The sequence below is a fragment of the Hypanus sabinus genome, chromosome 5 (genome assembly GCF_030144855.1).
Source record: "Hypanus sabinus isolate sHypSab1 chromosome 5, sHypSab1.hap1, whole genome shotgun sequence".
Taxonomy (NCBI): domain Eukaryota; kingdom Metazoa; phylum Chordata; class Chondrichthyes; order Myliobatiformes; family Dasyatidae; genus Hypanus; species Hypanus sabinus.
In genome coordinates this window covers 156721840-156744437 of record NC_082710.1, presented here as the reverse complement: position 1 = coordinate 156744437, position 22598 = coordinate 156721840, and the positions used below count along the sequence as shown (strand labels likewise).

Sequence of the window (22598 nt, the reverse complement as noted above, 5' to 3'; positions counted from 1 at the left end):
ATTCTTATAAATGACCTGGATGAGGAAGCGGAGGGATGGGTTAGTAAATTTGCTGATGACACAAAGGTTGGGGTGTTGTGGATAGTGTAGAAGGCTGTCAGAAGTTACAGTGGGACATTGACAGTATGCAAAACTGGGCTGAGAAGTGGCAGATGGAGCTTAACCCAGGTAAGTGTGAGGTGGCTAATTCTGGTAGGTCAAAAATGGTAGCAGAATATAGTATTCATGGTAAGACTCTTGGCAGTGTGGAGGATCAGAGGGGTCTTGGGGTCCGAGTCCATAGCACACTCAAAGCTGCTGCGCAGGTTTACTGTGTGGTTAAGAAGGCATACGGTGTATTGGCCTTCAAGGGGTTGAGTTCAAGAGCTGAGAGGTAATGTTACAGCTATACAGGAACCTCGTCAGACCCCACCTGGAGTACTGTGCTCAGTTCTGATCACCTCACTACAGGAAGGATGTGGTAACTATGTCTCTTCCCTTGGCTCGTAAACACAGGAAAGGAAGATGTGTGAGGAGATAGAAGGATCACATCAGGATTTAGATTAAATGAGACTGTGACATGGAATCCCAGAATTAGAGTCTCCTTGAATTGGGCAATTCTGCTTTAAACTGCTGTGTCTATTTAACATTTGAGATTGAGTCATGTTTTGTTTCTGAACTGGTTTTAGCACCTGCAGTTATGGATGCTCTGTAAATTTGAAAGTTTTAGAAAACTTTTAAGTTAGACAGAGATAGACAGAGAGGTAGAAAGAGAGGTAAAGGGAGAGAGAAAGTGAGAAAGTGAGAAAGAGGGAGAGAAATTATGTATATGTGTGTATTAGTTGGTGTTTGAGGCAAGATTGTTGGAGTTAATTATGTCTGTATTGGAAGGAAATTAATTAATGCTGAGAGACAGGGAGAGAGAGAGAAGAGGGGTGGGGTGGAGGGGTGGAGGTGTAGAGGGATAGAGGTAGGAGTTAGGAGGTAGGAGGTAGGAGTTTGGAGGTTGGAGGTAGAGATAGAGATTTACTAAGTGTTTGTTAACAGATGGTAGTGTCTCTTTAAGAAACCACATCAACATGAAGGCTATGGGGAGAATATCTGTCTATTCTTGTCTTCCTTTGAAGATTAACAAAGAACCAAAGATATAGTTTACTTCTAGGGAGGACAGGTGTGATATATTGTGCAGATGTGTTTCTAAACGAGGCAAAGAAATGTGGAAATGAACGGTGACTTTGCACTGAGGAATGTATTCAGACGTGCACTATGTATCATGAAATGTTTAATGTGACGCAGGAAGAAGGTAACCGTTTAAACAATCAAGGCACTGATACAGAGAAACTGCTTTCAACCAGTTATGTTTGTCAAAACATGTGGGTACAAATCAAAGTTGGCAGTTAAAGAGGAACAAAAAATTTGGTCTGAGGCAGGTGAAGACAAAATAATGGCAGCACTTTGCAATGATCAGCAGCTGGCTGTGGGGGGAGGGGGGCGAGGTGGAAGCTTTTGAAAAGGGAGACCCACAGAATACAATAGAATGGAACAGAATAGAACATTGTCATTGCTCAAGACAATGAGAATGTGTTGCTACTCCAGTCTGTGCAAAACAGATAATTGCAATGCATGTGGTACAGCTTCATTAAAAAATCGATATTCACATTAACAAATGAATTTGATAGTCCATGACACTCAAAGGTCATTAGCAAACTGGGTGTAGCATTATTCAGCTGTAAAACAGCCCTCGAGGAGAATTTATTTTTCAGTTCAGTCTGAATGAATTGGCTAAGGTGTTCCTGTTTCTCCTACCAGATGGCCGGAGATGGAACAGCGTGTCCGGGATGGGATGGGAAGGGCACACCATCACCATTGATAGTTGTGGATTACTTTCAGGTCCGGTAGTTGAGTCCCAATGATGTGCTGAGCCGACCTAATCACTTGTTGGAGTGTTTTGTTTTGTTCTGTCTTGCTACAGCTAGAGTAGCACACTGTCTTTCCATTTGCCAGAATGCTCTCCATCGCACATTGATAAAAGTTAGCCAGCAATTTCTGAGGCACATTAGCTCTCCTTAAGCACCTCAGAGAGTATAGTTGCTGTAGTGCCTTCTCTACTATTGAGGCTATGTTGATGGATCAAAAGAGCTTCTCAGTGATGTTCATCCACAAAAACTTGAAACTGGTAACGCTTTCCACTTCTTTATTTATGAATAGTGGGTCTTGCTTTCCTGAAGTCAATTATCATTTCTTTTGCCTTTTTGACCTCGAGTGATTGGTGTAGGAACCACAACCTATCAGACAGTTTCAGTACCTCCTCTCTATATGCAAAACACCTTTCCTGTCCATTTAAGCCAGTGAAACTTTTCTTCTGACTGATGAAGGCATGAGCGCCAAATAGTTCCTTCACCACAGTTTCATGGGACTATGAACCAGAACCCCGCGGTTTTGTTAATGTACAACACTCCCCTGGACCCTACCATTTACTGTGGAGTTCTGACCTGGTTTAGCTTCCCGTTGTTTGTGGTAACTTGTTAGATGGATCTTGGGTGCCACATTTCCTACATTAAAACAAGTACCAAAGTACCAAAGCAGAGTTTGAAAGAATTTGCACTACTAGTGAGGGATATGGGTTGATGTAGTGAAAAGGCAATCTTTTACCTCAGGACCTTCAAAGTTCAAAGTAAATTTACTGTTAAAGTACATATATGTAAAACCACGAGATTAGTTTTCTTGAATTTACTGAATACGCTCGCAAGTAAACAAATCTCGGGGTTGTTTATGGTGACATATATGCACTTAAATAATAAATTTCCTTTGAACTTTGAAGGTCCTGAGTTAAAAGAACAGCCTTGATTTTACTAAATGGTGTAATAGTCACAAGGGGCTGAATCAGACACTGGGATCATTTTCTTAACTGAACTGTCGTTTTGTTGAGAACAAAATGCCTCTTAGCACCTCCCCAGTCAATCTTCTGAAAACTTCCCTTTCTAATGAAGTACAGGAACAAAATTGTCATCGTGTAGTGGTTATGGCACAAGAAGTAGCGAACTTGAATCTCTCAGCGTTGCAGAAGTTTTGAAAATACAGTGAGTGGCTACTTTGTTATGTACAGGAGTGAAGACCAGTGTGCTCTTTGCTGCTATAGCCCACACACTTCAAGGCGTGAAGTGTTGTGCATTCAGAGATGCTCTTCTGCACACCACCATTGTCACAAGAATATAATGAGACCATAAGACATAGGAACAGAATTAGGCCATTCAGCCATTTGAGGCTGCACCAGTATTCTATCCAGGCTGCTTTATTATCCCTCTCAGCCACATTCACCTTCCTTCTCCCCTGACCTTTGACACCCTGAATAATCAACCTCGACTTTAAGTATACCCAATGAAATGTCCTCCACAACTGTATGTGGGAATCAATTCCACATAGTCACTACCCTCTAGCTAAATAAATTCCTCCTTATTTCTATTGTAAAAGGACTACCCTCTATTTTGAGGCTGTGCCCTCTGGCCCTAGACTACCCCACTATGGGAAACATCCTCTCCATGTCCACTCTATCTTGGTTGGTATTTCAGTATTCAGTAAGTTTCAATGAGATCTCCTAAACCCCAGTGAGTATAGGCCCAGACACATCAAACGCTCCTCATACATTCTCATAATTCTTATGAACCTCCTCCGGGCTCTCTCCAAAGCCAGCACATCCTTTCTTAGAGAAGGGGCCCAATACAACTCACAGTCCTCTAAGTGCAGTCTGATTAATGCCTTAAAAAGCCTCATTATCATACCTGGCTTTTATGCTTTTGTCCTCACCGAACGATACGAACATTGCATTTGCCTTCCTTCCCATCAACCCAACCTGCAAGTTAACCCAATCCTGCACAAGGGCTCCCAAGTTACTTTGCAGCTCAGATTTTTGAATTTTCTCCCCATTTAGAAAATAGTCTACATCTTTTTTCCCTTACTGAAGTGCATGACCATACAATTCCCGATACTGTATTCCATCTGCCCCATCCTTAGCTGTTCTCCCAATTTGTCTGAGTCCTTCTGCGGAGTCCCTGATTCCTCAGCACAACCTGAGCCCCTTCATATCATCTGCAGATTTGGCCTCCAAGCCAGCAGTTCTGTCACCAACATCCTTAAAATAGAATATGAAAAGAAGTAGTTCCAACATTGACCCCTGTGGAACACCACTGGACACTGGCAGCCAATCAGAAAAATCTTTTATTCCCACTCTTTTCCCCCCTGCCAGTCAGACAATCCTCTGATCGTGCTAGTATCTTTCCTGTAATACCAGATGGACATAGAAAATCTTCCATCAAGAAAGCCTAACTTTTCTCTGCATTTTAATAAATGTTCCTTCTTCAACTAGCTTAACTGAAAGCAGATTACCTGGTTAGTGTTACAAGGCTGTTTATGAGAATTACTATGTGCAAAATGGATGCAATTCCTACAAGACAACTACAACTTCATGCCCTTAATCTATAAACTGAGAGCCTTCGGTCATGACAGGCTTGGTACAACTATTCAGTAAAGCTAAAGATATCACCAGGCAGTTTCTTACCCTTTCCCGTGGCAACCACCTGTCTGCCATTCTTGTACCAGATAATGTTATTGAGAGGATAGCCATTTGTTGAGATACATGTCCCTATCTGCAAGGGAAAGCAGCAAAATTAAATGCTTGTGACTTAGAATTTTCACCACAAAATGTAAAGTTCATGTAAACTTTGCAATTGAATTTATACAAAAAGATTCTTAAAGATTCATCCTGTAGAATCCTTGATTCATTTGTTGACTCCATTGTGAACACCATGTTAAAGGAAAGGAGCCCTGGCTTACATACGGGCACCATGCAACCTGGAGTTCATCCATGCTTCTTGTAGATGGTGGTCTATTTTGACCAACCAACCATTCAGAGTCAGTAGGAAATTTGTTAAAGGTGCTGGCTAAGCCCACAACACACTACTGGCCTTTGAGGAAAATTGTTGTCTATCTGTTGCCTAGTACAGATCCAAAAAACAGGCAATGTGAACCTCTGTGTTGAGAAGGTGAACTTCTAATAAAGGCTGCTGCATTTATCACATGTCATGGTACAAAATGTTTTCCACAATTCTAGCCACGATATTTGATATCGCCCACCACCCTCTCAGGTAAGACACCTTGTTCCAGCCACAGTAGGACTTTGCCTGTCGGCGTCACATTCCAGACCTCATCCCCACCCCATCCAGAAGTAGTTACCTCAGACTGTTCTCCAGCTGTGAATGTCAGGTAGCCCACATCCAACACAGGTTCAGTAGGAATCTCTGCAGGTGAAGATAGAGCTGTTAGTACAAGGGACCTGTTATCCTCAGTACATTACAACAGCAGTGGAAACAGTGCCAAGTTTCATAACAACTGATCATCCTATGAACCAGTCTTTATTCATCTCTCCCAAATTCAAGATCTATCAACCTCTCCCACCATCTCTCACTCACTCTCTCCTTAGCTATTGCTCTCCTTTTTTGCACTCTACATATCTCTGCACATTTTTGTATCAATTGAACACTTCTTTACAGAATCAGAATCAGCATCAGAATCAAAATCAAAGCCAGTAGCAGAAACACGATCAGAATCAGAACAGGATCAAAATCAGAATCAGAATCAAAATCAGCATCAGAATCACAATCAGAGTCAGATTTAGAATCAGAAACAGAAGCAGAATCAAAATCAGAGTCAGAATCAGTACCTGAAAAAAACTCAGAATCAGAATTGGAATCAGATTCAAAATTAGTGTTAGAATCAAAATCAGCATCAGAATCAGAATCAGAGGCAGAATGTTTATTATCACTGACACATTTCATGATATTTGTTGTTTTTGTGGCAGCAGTACAGTGCAAGCAAATCAAAGAACCATGTTACAATAAAACATAGTGCATAGTAAACAGTGCAAAAGCAGAATAGTGAAACAGGTTCATTTCCATTCAGAAATGTGATAGCAGAAGAGAAGAAGCTGCTGCTAAAGTGCTGAGCGTGCATCTTCATGCTCCTGTACATCCTTCCCGACGGTGGTACTGAGAAGAGGTCATTCCATTACGAAGCGGGTCCTCAGTGATGGATTCTGCCTTTTGAAGATATCCTCAGTGGTGGGAAGGGTTGTGCCCATGATGCTGCTGGCTGGGTTTAAAACCCTCTGCAGCCTTTTTTGATCCTTCTTTCTCTGTCAGATTCTGAATTTGTCTCTTGCTCTCTATCCCTTTCTCTAGCAATGCATTTCATTATCTTTTCATCTATTTATTTTTCTCTCTCTCCCTGTGTCAATAATTTACAACAAATAATTTCACAGAGATGTAGTTGTGAGGTGGTGGAGTGAGTGAAATTAAAGTTAAGTAATAGTCACATCCCACATTCTTCACGGCAATACGTTTCTTAGTAATGATAAAAACAATAGCATTTTAGGTTCAGGTTCACATGACATTCAAAATTGCTCCCTCTGAAGATAAAGGCTAAGAAAATTTTAACAACACACCAGGAAGGGGGAAGGTGGGTGGGTGGGGGAAGGGTGGACAAAGTGAGAAGCTGGGAAGTGATAGGAGGAAAAGGGGAAGGGCCAACGAATCAAGAAATCTGAAAGAAGGGGAGAGTGGACTATGGGAGAAGGGGAAGGAGGAAGGGCATCAGAGGGAAGTGATGGGCAAGAGAGGAGAGTCAGACATGTAATAAGCTCTTACGATCTACCCCTCATTCTGAAAGGGACTGTTCCGTGCCCACCATGATGTGGATCTTCCTGCTCCAGTTTTTTTCTGATATGGCAGGAAGTCAAGGTTACGTGAATAATGACATCATCGACCATGTGCCTGACCTGGGAAAACACTGGAAGGGCTCCAGTTCCCAAATAAATGGATGAATCTACTCAGAACTGGATTCTAGCCCCCTCTATTCTGGTATACTTGAGCATTCCAAGAGCAGATGTTACACAATTCTGGAGTGTTTGGCCAATTAAGAACTGACATAGCAATAACTATTTTTGGTGGGTATGAGCTCTGAAGCTGCACTAGTCCCAAAGAGGTCAACCATGTTATGCCTGTAATGAGAGAATCTTCCGATACACAAGTACATCAGAGCATAACAATAAGATCAAATGATAGAGGAGCAGAATCAGGCTGTTCAACCCATCGAGTTGATCTGCCAGTTCATGATGTTTGATTGTCTTTTCAATCCCAATCTTCTATCTTCTCCCCCATGACTGCTAACCCCTTACCCAATTAAGAAACTATCTCCAGGAGCCTTGAAGAGGAAGTTGATAAGTTCCTTACAGGCTGCTCACCTATTCAGCCAGGCATGTGTGCTGGCTACATCAAGCTGCTGATGGTGCCTTGCTCTTTGAAACTCTTGTCCAATATATTAAGTTCATTGGTGACCAAAACAGTCAAGTGAGAAGATGTGGAAATGGATTTAGAGATTGGCAGAAATCCAGCACTGTAAAAGGGCATTCAATGTTAGGGTCCAGTGTATTGAATAAAACTCTCTCGGACTGAGGGAGCAGCGATACTCACTGAAGACAGCCACGCTTATGATGGAGTGGTGCTCCAAAGCATTCTCCCCCATTTGACATTTGAACAGCCCTTCATCTTTGACTTTCACAGATGTGATCACCAGATTCCCATTCTCAAGGACCATGAACCTCTCCTCATCCACAGGCGCCTCGTCTCCAGGTAACCCAGTGATCTCTTCCCACTTGTTCATGGAACTCGCTTTCTGGGATAGGAAAGTACAATCATAAAACGAGGAGAATTAAGATGATGGAAGTCCACAACTTAGGGCCGTGATACCACATAATGACTTCCATTTAAACAACTCTTCCCAATTCGCTTCAAGGTATTAAAGCTTGGCACTGAGCTATGTTGAGGTGTTGGAACAGGTGACTAGATCAAAGAGATAAGAGATTAAGACCAACACCTCAGTATCAGAATCAGGTTTATCATCACTGACATATGTTGTATTATGGCAGCAATACAGCAAAAATTGCAATAAAGTACAGCAGATGCTGCAGACGAGGAACAGTGAGGTAGTGCTCATGGGTTCAGGTATCTTTCAGAACATCTAAGGACCTGTTCTAAGATGTTGAGTGTGGGTCTTCAGGCTCCTGTACATTCTCCTGGATAGTAGTAATGAGGAGAGGGAATGTCCCAGCTGTTGAGGGTCCTTAGTGATGGGTGCATCTGCTTGAGGGGCCACCTTTTGAAGATGCCTGCAATGGTGGGGAGGCTTGTGCTCATGAATGCAAAGTGAAGCAGGGAGGTGGAGAGGTTTTTTTGGGGGGGGGGAAATTCCAGAATTGCCTTCAAGCCTGGGCAGGTGAAGGCTTGGCTGCCAGTGGTTTGTTTGTTATGTGCCATATTGCATCATGTGAATGATCATGGGTCTTTACTGACAATGATTGTTCTTGGCAATTTTTTTTCTACAGAAGGGGCTTACCTTTGCCTTCTTCTGCACAGGTGACCCCAACCTTAATCAACACTCTTCAGAGATTGGCTGCCCGGCGTGAGTGGTCGCACAACCAGGACTTGTGATTTGCACCGGCTGCTCAGACAACCATTCTCCACCTGCTTCCATGGCTTCACCTGACCCTAACTGGGGGGGGGGGGCTACGCAGGTGATACACCTTGCCCAAGGGTGACCTGCAAGCTAGTGGAAGGAATGAGCACCTTTGCGCCTCCTCTGGTAGAGACATATCTCCAACCCTCCACCCAGACTGCCCGTGGAGGTGGGGATGGGGAGAGGGTGCAACTGGACGATCAGAGTCTGGATGAAATGGTGAAAGAGGTTTAAAGAGATGAGAAGGGGTGAGGCCATGGGGAATTGATTGAAATCAATGCCCTTCTGTCTGGAGTCAGTGGGGAACAACGTACAAAGTAGAATATTCTGTGATTGGCTCTTTTGCTTCGAATATGCAACCAAGTGACATGAAGCTAAAGTGAGAGTGGACATTTCAAACATCTAGTAATATAAAATATTGTTATTGTACTGTCAGAAGTAGAAAATGATAGCCCAGCTAGTCCTTCTGCTGCATCACAGCTCCTGAGGACCCCAGTGTTGTCTGTGTGGAGTTCATGTACCCTCCATCTGAGAGGGAAGATGGGACCTGACAACATCCCACCCAGGAGGCAGCACTGGTCACAATGCAGTTATCCCACAGTGCCTCAATCCCGTGCTTAAGTTCCTGGGGTGAGACTTGAACCTGTGACTCCAAGCTTTAGAATCTGACCAACAGAGTTAGAGCAATTGCCTTGAAATAAAGTACGGCCTACATTGCATTCTCCTTAAAACACTGCACAATGCAGGCAGCCAGGGGCCATGTGAAAAGACGTTTACCTGCAGCCATCGTACGGTCAGTGTCTTATGCTCATGAGGTGGACCACACGAGAGCTGCAGCTCCTTCCCGACCTCAGCCAGCAGTCTGACGGATGCACTTCCACTTTGGTCTGTTTGAAAGAAATTTTTATATAAAGTAACTTAGTTAGCCCCATTTCCTGAAAGCCTTTTAGATTTTTAACAACTTTCATTGCACACCTCGAAGTCTTCCCATGGATCAAAGCTCACAAAGTCATGGAGGAAATCAGCAGGTCAGGTAGCATCTATGGTGGGGAATAAACTGCAGATGTGTCAGTCTGGGAGGGGGAATAGGATGAGGAGTAGAATCAGCTATGTGATATTTGAGACCAGGTGAGAAGGAAGTTGGGTGGGTGGGGGAGAAAAGATAAACTATGAAGCTGGGTGGGAATAGATAAAGGACTGAAGAAGAAGGAACACTATAGGTGAGGACAGTGGACCATGGAAGAAAGGGATGGATACCAGAAGCTGCTGATGGGAAGGTGAGGAAAGGAGATAGGATGAGAGGGTAGCCAGAATGGGGAATTGAAGGGGGCGGGGGGGGGGGGGGCTAGAAATTATTGGAAGTTAGCTGAAAGAGAAATGGATCTAAGTGCAGTTAGAGAGGGAACGATTCATTGCTGTCTGGCAGAGAAAGGCTGAGTCAACTTCTGAACACACGTACCACGTAACAGGAAAGCAAGAAAGATCCATGCCATCTGTCTGCATTCCTCCTGCATTACAGCAGACTTCTTGGTAGGTACAGTACAAGGGGCAAGGGCTAGTAACCATTGTCAATGGAGCCATTTGAAAGAGGACAGAGAAGGGGTATGATGAATGAGGAATGGAGCAGGAGAACAGAGAAAGAATGAGGTGCTGGGGGAAGGTTCAGGGGTTTGTAGAGGGAGCAGAGAACAGATCAGGGTGAAGAGAAATGTACAGAGTAGGTGATCAGAGCAGAGATGCAGAATGGAGGGACACACACATGGACATAATGGCAATATGAAGCGGGGGGGGGATGGTCAGGGTATGGACCAAGACTATACAGTGGGTCATATTCGGAGCATTATGAGCAGCTTTTGGCCCCATGTCGAAGAAAGGATGTGCTGGCATTGGAGAGAGTCCAGAAGGCAGTTACGAGAAAGATCCCTGGAATGAAAGGGTTAATGCATGAGCAGCATGATGGCTCTGGGTTTGTACACACTTAAATTTCAAATACTAGAAGGCCCAGATAGAGGGGATGTGGACAGTATGTCTCCTATAGTGGATCAGAGGGCCTCAAAATAGAAAGACTTCCCTTTCGAACAGGAACTTACTCAGCCAGAGGATGAAGGTTCTGTTGAATTCGTTGCTACATGTGGCTGTGGAGGCTACCTCATTGGTATAGTTAAAGCAGAGACTGATAGGTTCTTGATTAGCAAGGGCATCAGAAGCTATGGGGAGAAGGCAAGAGTGGGGTTCAGAGGGAAAATACATGAGACATAATCGAATGGCATAGCAGACTTGATGGGCCGAATGGCCTAATCCTGCACCTATTTCTTTTGGTCTTATGGTCTTGTATAAAGAACAGGACTGGAGTGGAATATGGAGCTAGTGAGTGGACTGCAGGGACATGAATTGGTGGTATGGAGATGGGAAAGTGAGGACAGGAGAACAGAATGGGACATGCATGAAACCAGGGTATGCAGTGGGGTATGCAGCATTGGCATGGGGTAGTAATAAAGAGCAGAGGCACAGAGCGGGAGGTGATGATGCTGTCTGATTCTTATAAAGATCCAGCCTGAGGTTATACAACACTGGCCTTGCTCAGTCCATCCTTTACATAACTTTGGGTGGGGCCACCCATTGGATTCTTGTCTGTTTACCCGGAGGTCAACCTCCCTTTTCCAGGGCAGCAGGTGTCAGAGACTTAGAACATAAGAAATAAGAGCAAGAGAAGGCCATACAGCCCGTTGAGCCTGCTCCGCCATTCAATAAGCTCATGGCTGATATGGCCATGGATTCATCTGCACCTACCTGCCTTTTCCCTATAACCCGTATTTTCCCATTATGCAAAAATCTATCCAACCTTAACTATTTTGTGTCGGTCTTCACGGTGGAGGACGCTTCTAATATGCCAAAGAATGATGTTACGGATGAAATGGGAAGTGAGGATCTTGATAAACTCACTGTCACTAAAGAGGTAGTGATTAACAAACTGGAGGGCCTGAAGGTAGATAAGTCACCTGGCCCTGATGGGATGCATCCCAGGGTGCTGAAGGAATTGGTGGAGGTTATAGTAGATGCGTTGGTAATCATTTACCAAAATTCTCTAGACTCTGGGCAGGTCCCAGTGGATTGGAAGACAGCAAATGTCACACCACATTTTAAAAAAGGATGTAGGCAAAAGACGGGCATCTATGGGCCAGTTAGCTTAACGTCTGTAGTCAGGAAGATGCTTGAAGTTGTCATTAAGGAAGAAATAGAGAAACATTTAGAAAGGAGTGGTTCCATTCGACAGATGCAGCATTGATTCAGAAAGGGGAGGTCCTGTTTCACAAACCCCACCTTTGTTGAGGACATAATGAGTGCAGTGGATAGAGGGGAACAGGTGGATGTTGTATACTTGGATTTCCAGAAGGCATTTGATAAGTTGCTGCACAAGAGACTTATAAATAAGATATGGATGTATGGAGTTAGAGAAAGTGTATTGACATGGATAGTGGATTGATTAACCAATAGAAGGCAGAGAGTTGGTATAAATGGGTGTTTCTTCGATTGGCAGTCAGTGGTGAGTGGGGTGCCACAGGGGTCAGTCCTGGGCCCACAGCTGTTTACCATTTACACTGATGATTCGGAAGAGGAGACTGAGTGTAGTGTAGCAAAATTTGCTGATGACACTAAACTGAGTGGAAAAGCGAATTGAACAGAGGATGTGGAGAGTCTGCAGAGGGATATAGATAGGTTAAGTGAGTGGGCCAAGGTCTGGCAGATGGGATACAACGTTGGTAAATGCAAGATCATCCGCTTTGGAAGGAATAATAGAAGAGCAGACTATTATTTAAATGATGAAAGATTGCAGCATGCTGTTGTGCAGAGGGACTTGGGAGAGCTGCTTCATGAATCGCAATAAGTTGGCTTGCAGGTACAACAGGTTATTAAGAAGGCAAACAGAATGTTGGCCATTGCTAGAGGGATTAAATTCAAGAGCAGGGAGGTCATGCTGCAACTATACAGGGAACTGGTGAGGCCACACCTGGAGTATTGTGTGCAGTTCTGGTCTCCATACTTGAGGAAGAATATAATGGGTTTGGAGGTAGTCCAGAGGAGGTTCACCAGGTTGATTCCAGAGATGAAGGGGTTAACCTATGAGGAGAGATTGAGTTGCCTGGGATGATACTCTCTGGAATTCAGAAGATTGAGAGGTGATCTTATAGAAACGTACATATTTTAGATAAGATAGAAATAGAGAAGTTGTTTCCATTGGTAGGTGAGACTAGAACTAGGGACATAGCCCCAAGATTCAGGGGAGAAGGTTTTGGAAGGAGATGAGGAGAAATTGTTCTTCCCAGACAGAGGTGAATCTGTGGAATTCTCTGCCCAGGGAAGCAGTTGAGGTTTCTTCACTAAATATATTTAAGATACAGTTAGATAGATTTTTACATAGTAGGGGAATTAAGTGTTATGGGGAAAAGGCAGTTAGATGGAGCTGAGTTTAAGGACAGACCAGCCATGATCTTACTAAATGGCAGGGCAGGCTCGATGGACTGGATAGCCTGCTCCTGCTCCTATTTCTTATGTTCTTATAATATATTTACTGAGGTAGCCTCCACTGCTTCATTGGGCAGAGAATTCCACAGATTCACCACTCTCTGGGAAAAGCAGATCCTCCTCATCCCCATCCTATGTCCATTCCCCCAGACCCTGAGGATATGTCCTCTAGTTCTTGTCTCACCTACCAGTGGCAGCAACTTTCCAGACTCTATCTTATCTTTCACTTCAATAATTTTGTGTTCTATAAGATCTCTCGTCTGCACCAGCCTGCAACCTGGAACGGAAGGAAAGCCTGTGGTCTGAGGTGCACGGAAACTGAAGGTAAGCACAAGCAAATGCCTGAGCGGCTCTGCTGTAGGTAAGGTCACCGGCTGGTGGTTCCATCTCTGCGGCAAGGGAGGGAGATGTCAGCTGGCCTCTTTCTGTCCAGTAACAGAAATGGCGTTTATCATGCACATCCACTGTTCGCCTCACATGTCAATCAAATGGCGGGAGGTGACACAGCCAGCCCTCCACGTGATGTCAAGCAAACATTTCAATGTACACAGGGTGAGCCACTCCATCTCAAGTGAACGGGTGAGGGGATGGGGTAAACATTCACTACAGGGGTACACACGAACAATCCACTAGGAGCAAAGGGTCAGTACAGGGAACAAGTGTAAAGCATCAGTGGAGGGTACGAGAGTAAACGGTCAGCACAGGGAACAGGAGTGAAGGGTCAGTACAGGGGACAGGAGTAAAGGGTCAGTGCAGGGGATGGGAGTAAAGGGTCAGTCCAGGGAACAGGAGTGAAGGGTCAGTACAGGGGATGGGAGTAAAGGGTCAGTACAGAGGATGGGAGTAAAGTGTCAGTACAGTGGTGCAGATTAAAGGTTCAGTACAGAGGACGGGAGTGGGGTGAAAGGTTCAGTACAGGGAGATGGAGTGTATTTTCAGTACGGGGTACAGAGTGGAGACCGTAGGTCCACAAGAATAGAAACAGAAATCGGCCAGTTGGTCCATCGAGTCTGCCTCAGCCCAAGTCACAGACCTTCTTCGCCTATCCTTTGATGCAACGTCCAGTCAAGAACCTATTAAGCTCTGCCTTAAGTATAGACAATGACCCGGACTCCAAGGTTGCCTGGGGGTAACAAATTCCACAAATTCACCACCCTCCAGTTGATGAAATTTCTCTGCATCACTGTTTTAAATGGATTGCTCTCTATCCTGAAGCTGTGCCCTCTCTTCCTAGACTCCCCAACCATGGGAAACATCCTTCCCACATCTACACTGCCTAGGCCTTTCAACATTTGAAAGGTCTCAATGTGATTTCCCCCCCCCCCACCACCACATCCTACTAAATCCCAGTGAGTACAGACCCAGAGCGACCAAATGTTCCTCATCTGATAACTCTTTCATTCCTGGAATCATCCTTGTGAACCTCCTCTGAAACCTGTCCAATGCCAGCACATCTTTTCTTAGACAAAGAGTCCAAAACTGTTCACAATACTCAAGGTGAGGCCTCACCAGTGCCTTATAAAGCCTCAGCATCACATCCTTGCTCTTGTATTCTAGATCACTTGAAATTTATGCTAATATTGCATTTGCCTTCCTCACCACCAACTCAACCTGCAAGTTACCCTTTAGGGTGTTTTGCGCAATAACTTCCAAGACCTTTTGTACCTCAGATTTTTGCATTTCCACCCCGTTTAGAAAATAGTCCACACATTTATTTCTATTACCAAAGTGCATGACCATGCATTTTCCAACACTGTATTTCATTTGCCATTTTCTTGCCCATTCTCCTAATCAGTGTAAGCCCTTCTGCATCCTACCTGCCCCTTCACCAATCTTCATGTCATCTGCAAACCAGGCAATAAAGCCATCTATTACATCATCTAAGCCATTGACATACAGCGTAAAAAGAAGTGGCCCCAACACTGACCCCTGTGGAACACCACTAGTCACTGGCGGCCAACTAGAAAATGACCCTTTCATTCCCATTTGCTGTCTCCTACCAAACAGTCTATTCTCTAACCATGTTAGTATCTTTCCTGTATCACCACGATGCTTAACTTGGAAAGTGTTGGCACGTGGCCAAAGCATTGATCTAGTGATCTGAAGGTCGCCAGTTCGACCCTCAGCTAAGGCAGCATGTTGTGTCCTTGAGCAAAGCACTTAACCACACACTGCTCTGCAGTGACACCAGTGTCAAGCTGTATCAGCTCTTGCCCTTCTCTTCAACAACATTGGTAGTGTGGAAAGAGGAGACTTGCAGCATAGGCAACTGCCGGTCTCCCATATAACCCTGCGCAGGCCTGCTCCCTGGAAACTTTCCAAGACATAAATTCATGGTCTCTTGAGACTAACGGATGCCTATTTATAACTTGGAAAGCAGCCTCAAGTGTGGCACCTTGTCAAAGGCCTGAAATTCCAAACATACAGCATCCACTGCATCCCCTTTATTTACCCTACTTGTAATCTTATCAAGGAATTCCAACAGGTTCATCAGGCAAGATTTTCCCTTATGAAAACCATGCTGACCTTGTCCTATCTTGTCCTGTGTCACCAAGTACTCCATAACCTCATCCTTAACAATTGACTCTAACATCTTCCCAACCACTGAGGTCATACTAACTGGTCTAGAATTTCCTTCCTGCTGCCTTCCTCCTTTCTTACAGTGTGGAGCGACATCTGCAATTTCCCAAATCCTCTGGCACCATGCGAGAGTCAAATGATTTTTGAAAGATAATTTCTAATGCCTTCACAATTTCTACCGCTACCTCTTTTCAGAACCCTAAGGTGCAGTTATTCTGGTCTGGGTGACTTATTTACCCTTTGGTCTTTCAGCTTTTCCCTTGTAATAGTTATTGTTCTTTTTCCTTACACCTTTCAACATCTGGCATTATGTCTTCCACAGTGAAGACTGATGCATGATACTCATTTAGTTCATCTGCCATTTCCTTGGCCCCCGTTATTATTTCTCTGGCTTCATTTTCTTGTGATCCTATACCCACTCTCATCTCTCTTTTATTTTTTACATACTTGAAAAAGTTTTTTCTATTCACTTTGATATTGTTTTTTAATTTGTTTTCAGATTTCATCTTTTCCCTCCTAATGATTCTTTTAGTTGTTCTCTGTAGGTTTCTAAAAGCTTCCCAATCCTCTGTCTTTCCACTAGTTGTTGCTTTGTTGAATGCCCTCTCTTTTGCTTTTACATTAGCATTAACTTCCCTTATCAGCCATGGTTACACTATTTTGCCATTTCATTATTTCTTCATTTTTGGAATACATCTGTAATGAACCTTCCTCATTTTTCTCAGAAACTCATGCCATTGCTGCTCTGCTGTCATCCCTGCCAGCATCTCCTTCCAATTTTCTTTGGCCAACTCTTCTCTCAGACTATGTATTTTTCTTTATTCCACTGAAGTACTGTTGCGTGAGACTTTACTTTCTCCCTAACAAACTTCAAGTTTAACTCAGTCATATTGTGATCACTGTTCTCTAGGGGCTCTTTTACCTTAAGCTCCCTGATTACTTCTTGTTCATTACATAACACCTAACCCAGTATGGCTGGTCAATGACAAGCTGCTCTAAAAAACCACCTTGTAATGAACTTACTCTCCTGTGATCTACAAACTCATTTTCCCAATCAACCTGGATGTTGAAATCTCCCATGAATATCATAAAATGCCCTTTTGACACACCTTTTCTACTTCCTGTTGTAATCTCTGGTCCACTTTCCAGCTACTCTTTGAGGCCCTTTTACAACTGTCATCAGGTTCAATGCAGGAGTACAGAATGAAGGTTTGGTATAGGGAACGGAAGTAAATGTTCACTACAGGGATATAGAGTAAAGATTCAAAACAGGAGTTCAGAGTAAATATTCAGTACAGGGGTACAGATTAAGTATTCAGTACAGGGGTACAGAGTAAATATTCAGTACAGAGGTAGAGAGTAAATATTCAGTACAGGGGCACTGAGTAAAGGTTCAGTACAGGGAACGGGAATAGAGGTATACAGGGGTTAGGTGTGAAGGTTCTGTATAGGGGGGTGGGAGTCACAGTTCTGTAAAGAGCACAGGTCTGAATTCAGCATATGAAGAATGGAGGAGGTAGCCTGTTGTGAAGCTGGTTATAGGCTCCAATTGATGCCAGATATGGAGTAGCTATGAAACCTGTTTACAGATGATTGTACAGTATTATGGAGTGAGGCTACAGTGTAGGCACGGAGAATAGGAGGGGCAGCATCTGGAGAAAGAGTGAGGAACAGGGGCGAGAGTGGTTTGTAGAGCAAATGTTCAGACCAGGGATGCTGAGGCGGATGTGGATCAGGAATACAAAGGAAGGGTACAGAAAAAGAGTACGAGGGGGACGAGCGATGGAACGGGGGATGGTGTGTTATACACAGCAAGGGCACGTATTGAGGCTCTGTTGCTCCACTCTGTAACTCTGCTCCATTCCACTTCTTTATGTCCCTGCAAATGACACCTCATGGTGTTTCAGATATATACACAAGATGATAAGAGGCACAAATGAAATGGATCGGCAGAGCCCTTTACCAGGGAGGAAATGTCCAATATAAAGGTGATTAGACACAAATATAGGGCAGGGGGTTCTCAACCTTATTTATGCTATGGACCAATAACATTAAGCAAGGGGTCCGTGGACACCAGGCTGGGACCATCTGGTATAGGGGATGTCAGAGGTTAGCTTTTTTATACAGAGAGTGGTGGGTCCATGCGATGCCCTGACAGCGGTAATGGCAGAAGCAGATACAGTCAGGACATTTAAGGAATTATTGAATAGGTGCATGTGTGATAAACAAGTGGATGGCTGTGCAGGAGAGAAGGTTTAAATTGCTCTCAGAGTAGATTAAAAGGCCAGCACAATATTGTGAGCTGAATGGTTTGTCTTGGGCAGTGTTTCACATAATATGCCTCTGTATGCAACCAGGAGCAGGGGTATGGGAAATGGGTATGGGGTTGAACTATGAGGGACCAAGCAGGGATAGAGTGAGACATGGAGTTGAGATTCAGATCAAGGAGGCAAAGTAGGAGTATAAGGGGAGACATCAAACAGGATATGGAGATGGAGTGAGCAATCAGGAAATAATCAGTGGTACAGATGGAAATGGACAGGCTTCACAGGGCAGGATACGGAGAGGGACACGGCAGCGTGGAGCTGGGTAATGTAGATTGAGTTGGGGTACAGATCAGGTGTGAGTGTGAAGGAGGGATGTAACACAGGGAAATGGAATAGGGTTAAAGAGGAGGGGTATGGAGTCAGAATGGAACACTAAGCAGGAAGACTGAGTGAGGACAGGGAGGGGGGGGGGATCAGTATTTCTGCCTGATTCTGCTAAATTCCTGAGGTAATATAACAGAGGACTCATGCTAGCCTACTTCTGTTTGACTCTGATGCACCGATCCATTCCCTCTCTTCCTGTGAGTCCAGCCTCACTTCCCTGTATGGGCAGGAGGTGATGACCAGCCATAGGCCTGCCCACACCATGGTCAGGATCATGAAACTTGGGATGGGATGGGGGAAAAAAAAAGCTTCTGATTGTGGACAAGAACAAAGCCAGCAGGCTGGAGATCATGTGGCTGATAGCTGCCCCTCTCCGTCATGTGTGGGGCGTGGGAGGGAGGTATCAGTCGCTTATCTTTGTCGCAGCTCTTTAGCTCCTTCTTGATGAAGGAGATAGCGCATAACTCCAGCCAGTCCTAACAGGCATATCACCTCTGAGGCATCTTAAGCAAGTACGGTGTGTGAGAAATCTACCATCAAGGAGCAGGTACGCGACCCTGAAGACCCACACTCAACGTTTTAGGAACAGCTTTCTCCCTCCTACATTGGATTGCTAAATGGCCCACAAACCTGTGAATACTACTTCACTATTCCTCTTCTGTATTATTTTTTTGAACTGTAATTTATAGTACATTTTTATGTCTTGCACTGTACTGCTGCCAGAAAAACAACTCATTTCGTGGCAGATGTCAGTGATGAATCACCTGATTCTGATTCTGAGCTGCAACAGCCTTTGCTGGGCCCCCCTCCCACCCTCAGCCATGACCAGCTGGTGACCCACACTGCCGCCAGCTTTCCTCGCTCTTCTCCTTAAGCGTTAACCCTTTCAGAGACGGCTCCATGGAGGAGTCGTCAGCATTCCTGCCCAAGCCCAGTGTTGAGCTGCATGCCCAGTCTACCTCTCACCAACTGCAGCACAGCACAGATTGCCACATCAGGGAATGTGTGGTGGGTCTTCCCCTGCTCCCGTGGGAAGAACAACTGGGGATGAATAACCATCATGCCGATCAGGACACTGGCCGTTCATCATTCACCATGTTATTAGCCAGGAAGGCACAGTCAGACGATAGATCACTTGCCACAGTACAAATGTGAGCTATCCACATCTATGCAAGGCCACAATGGGATGGTCACTGACCACAAACTAATTACTGTTACAGCACTGGGTGATAGGTCACCAGTCACTATGCTAACCAGGATTGCATGGTGTGAAGGTAGGTCGGTAACAACAATACTAACCAGGAGAGTACAAAGTGACAGAGGGTCACTACCCACTATACCAGCAGACGGGCACGAGGAGTTCCTACCCACTATACCAACCAGGAGGGTGGGTGTTTGTAGATTACTAGCCACTCTAATAACTGATATTTATAGAGTGATGGGACACTAGCCTCTACCCAAAAGAGTAGCTGGGATAATTAATCTCTGTACTAACCAGCAGGATGTAGGGTGATGGTAGGTCACTGACAACCATGCCAACAAGGAGAGCACAGGGAGAGTGATGGAAACACCCTTGTAAAATGCACCTGGATCACTGCATTTACTGCAAAAGCCTCAGAGCATTCTGACCTACACATGCCTTTTCGAATAAACCTGGTTGTCTTATGGAGTAGCCCTGAAAAATCTGTATAATTTCAGAGAAAGATCCCATCATTTATTTCCAGCCATCATCAGGTGCCATGCCCAGATTGAGCGTTGACTACCATGGTCCACACACTCCTGTTTCGGGTCCAGTGGATCAATTCATTGGTATTAATTTCTAGTTTTCTGGCTGCTGTCTCCATCATCATTTGTCTTTGCCTTCCCCTTGCCTTCAATCTTTCCCATAATTATCGTGCATTCTAACTCCTCTTTCCTAATCACTCTTCCAATGAAGTTTCGTTGCCTTTTCATGATCTCATACATTTCTAACCATAACCATTCTAAAACAGTAATCACTCCTGGGAGACAAAGACAGAGAAAATGATTCTCATTCAACCCCCACTTCATCCTGTTTCAAACCCCCGCCATAGCTTATTCTGTCTTTATCTATCTTCCTAATTTAAACTTTAATCCTATCCTAACAAACATCCTTAATTCCAGTCTTGATTGTGAGCCCAATATCAAATTTATTCTGATTATGTTTATCCCGAATACCACACCAACCCTATCCAAATCGATTTCTAAACTGCTTTGAACGCTGTTCCTAAACCTGGCAACAATTACCTGGTGAGCCTCCCGAGGAGCTCAGGGTAAACAAGATCAACTGCTTCAAGACGGGATCAGTTGGACAAGGACAGTGAGGTGCTTACCTTGGGCAGGGACAAAATGAACACAAATTGAGAGGAGAAATCCACAGATCACAGCAGGAGATGTGGCCATGCCGAGAGGAGATGTACTTACTGAATGCTTCAGTTTACAGCTTCAGCACAAGATCATTTCACCTTATCTCTCTGAGCTCCTATGGGCTGTGGAGGCTGGAATCAGTGTTGGTTAACCCTTTCCTTACTGGAGCAACCCCCAATTTCTTTTGCACCTCATGACTTTATCAAAGAACATGAGTTAATAAATTGTTAAAGAACATGAGCTGAAAGCTAATGGCACTAATCTCCATGTTGCATCAAAGCACTGGAGAAGTTACAGATAAGATTTTAAGATTCAAAGTTCAAAGAAAATTTATTATCCAAGAACATATATGTCACTATATACAACCTTCAGATGAATTATCTTGCAGGCATTCACAGTAGAATAAAAAAAATGCAATAGTCATTGAAAAACTGCACACGAAGACTGACAACAAACAAATCAATAAATAATGCCCAGAATTTGAGTCCTTGAAAGACATGGCACAATGATTCCAAGGAATCGGGAAGGAGGTACAGGATACTCAGGTCCCACATCATCTCGTTCAGGGACAGTTATTACCTTTCAACCATCAGCCTGCTGAACTGACGGGGATAATTTCACTCACCTCAACTGATCACTGAACACAGGACTGTTCTCAGTATAATCAATTAATCGGTTACTTTTCGTTGCATTTGCTAAGCTCGTCTTCTTTGAAGTTTTTGTTTATGTGCAGTTTTTCATTGATTTTATTGTATTTATTTGTTCTACTGTGAAGATGTGCAAGAAAATGAATCTCAGGTGATAATTAATTTACTTTCACATTCGAATCGTCCTGTGCCTTGTTCTCCAGACAGATGATGGCGTTTTGACCCAGATGCTAGGAGTAACTTGCCCTCTCAACTAAAAATCAGTGACTGAAGGAAATTTTACCTTGACAGAGAGGCTCAGATGAATATCTCGTCCAAATAAGCCACCCTTATTGAGTGCACAACACTCATAAATAGGGACAAGTTGTGGGAAAAGTAAGAAGCAGTGGCAATAACTTGATGTATTTCTTGGTGGTTTAACTTTAACTTAGTCCACTGAATAGGGAGCTCAGTGAGCAAGTCTTCTCCCTTATGTTGTACCCAACCTGATATCAAATTCATGGCTTTGATAGGTAATTGTTAGATTTTACCCAATCCCATTAGCTCCTCGATAAACATTAAATGCATTTGTCATTTTGATGTAATAGGCTGAATGGTCTATACTAAATAGTTCAATCATAATTGAGCTCCGACAGATGAATTTAATTTAAAAAAAATTGAGATATACACACAGTATAGGCCCTTCTGGCCCAATGAGCTGGTGCTCACACATGCAACAAACTAAACTACTAACTTGTAAGTCATTGGAATGTTGGAGGAAACTGGAGAATCTGAAAGAGACCCATGGGGAGAATGTATGAACACTTCTCGGACAGTGGTATGAAATGAAATGCTACATTGTCTTTTGTCAGAGTGCAGAAACTTCATGCAGACTTTGTTTCCAAGGGTATTTACTCAAGTGTTGCTACAGTTGGACAGGTTATGGATATGGAGATAAAAGCTTCCTCAAACACACAGCTGCACCTCTGTAGGGCAAGACTCCAAGGCTGGTTATTTATGGTTTTATGGCCATGCTGCTCCAAATATTGAACATATACTGAGTGCTTCAGTGTGAGCTTAATTACCAAGTTTTTATTGCATTGCTGTTTTTCAAATTCCACAATGAATTTCTTTGTTTTAAGGATCACTGCAATCATTGAAAGAAACTGCACACTATGCTGAGCAGGTAACAGCCTGTTTAGGAAGAGTCACTGCCCAGATTTTTATAGAGGCTGAAAGCGATCTATGTGGTCATATATAACGTCTTTTGCCTGAGCCACCTCCCTAC

At 43.9% G+C, this 22598-nt stretch overlaps 1 protein-coding gene across 1 annotated transcript in view; it reads right to left on the bottom strand.

The window, feature by feature from the left end:
• The window catches only part of LOC132393801 (cell surface glycoprotein MUC18-like), a 60042-nt gene extending 39259 nt beyond the window's left edge, over window positions 1-20783 (bottom strand). Inside the window, exons 1-5 of the mRNA XM_059969194.1 lie at window positions 20651-20783; window positions 9322-9431; window positions 7503-7704; window positions 5209-5273; window positions 4535-4622 (exon numbers count right to left, since the gene is read on the bottom strand). Of these exons, the coding sequence (XP_059825177.1) occupies window positions 4535-4622; window positions 5209-5273; window positions 7503-7704; window positions 9322-9431; window positions 20651-20720 (535 nt within the window). The 5' untranslated portion in view covers window positions 20721-20783. The remainder of the gene's footprint in view (window positions 1-4534; window positions 4623-5208; window positions 5274-7502; window positions 7705-9321; window positions 9432-20650) is intronic.
• Between the last annotated feature and the right edge of the window lie 1815 nt (window positions 20784-22598).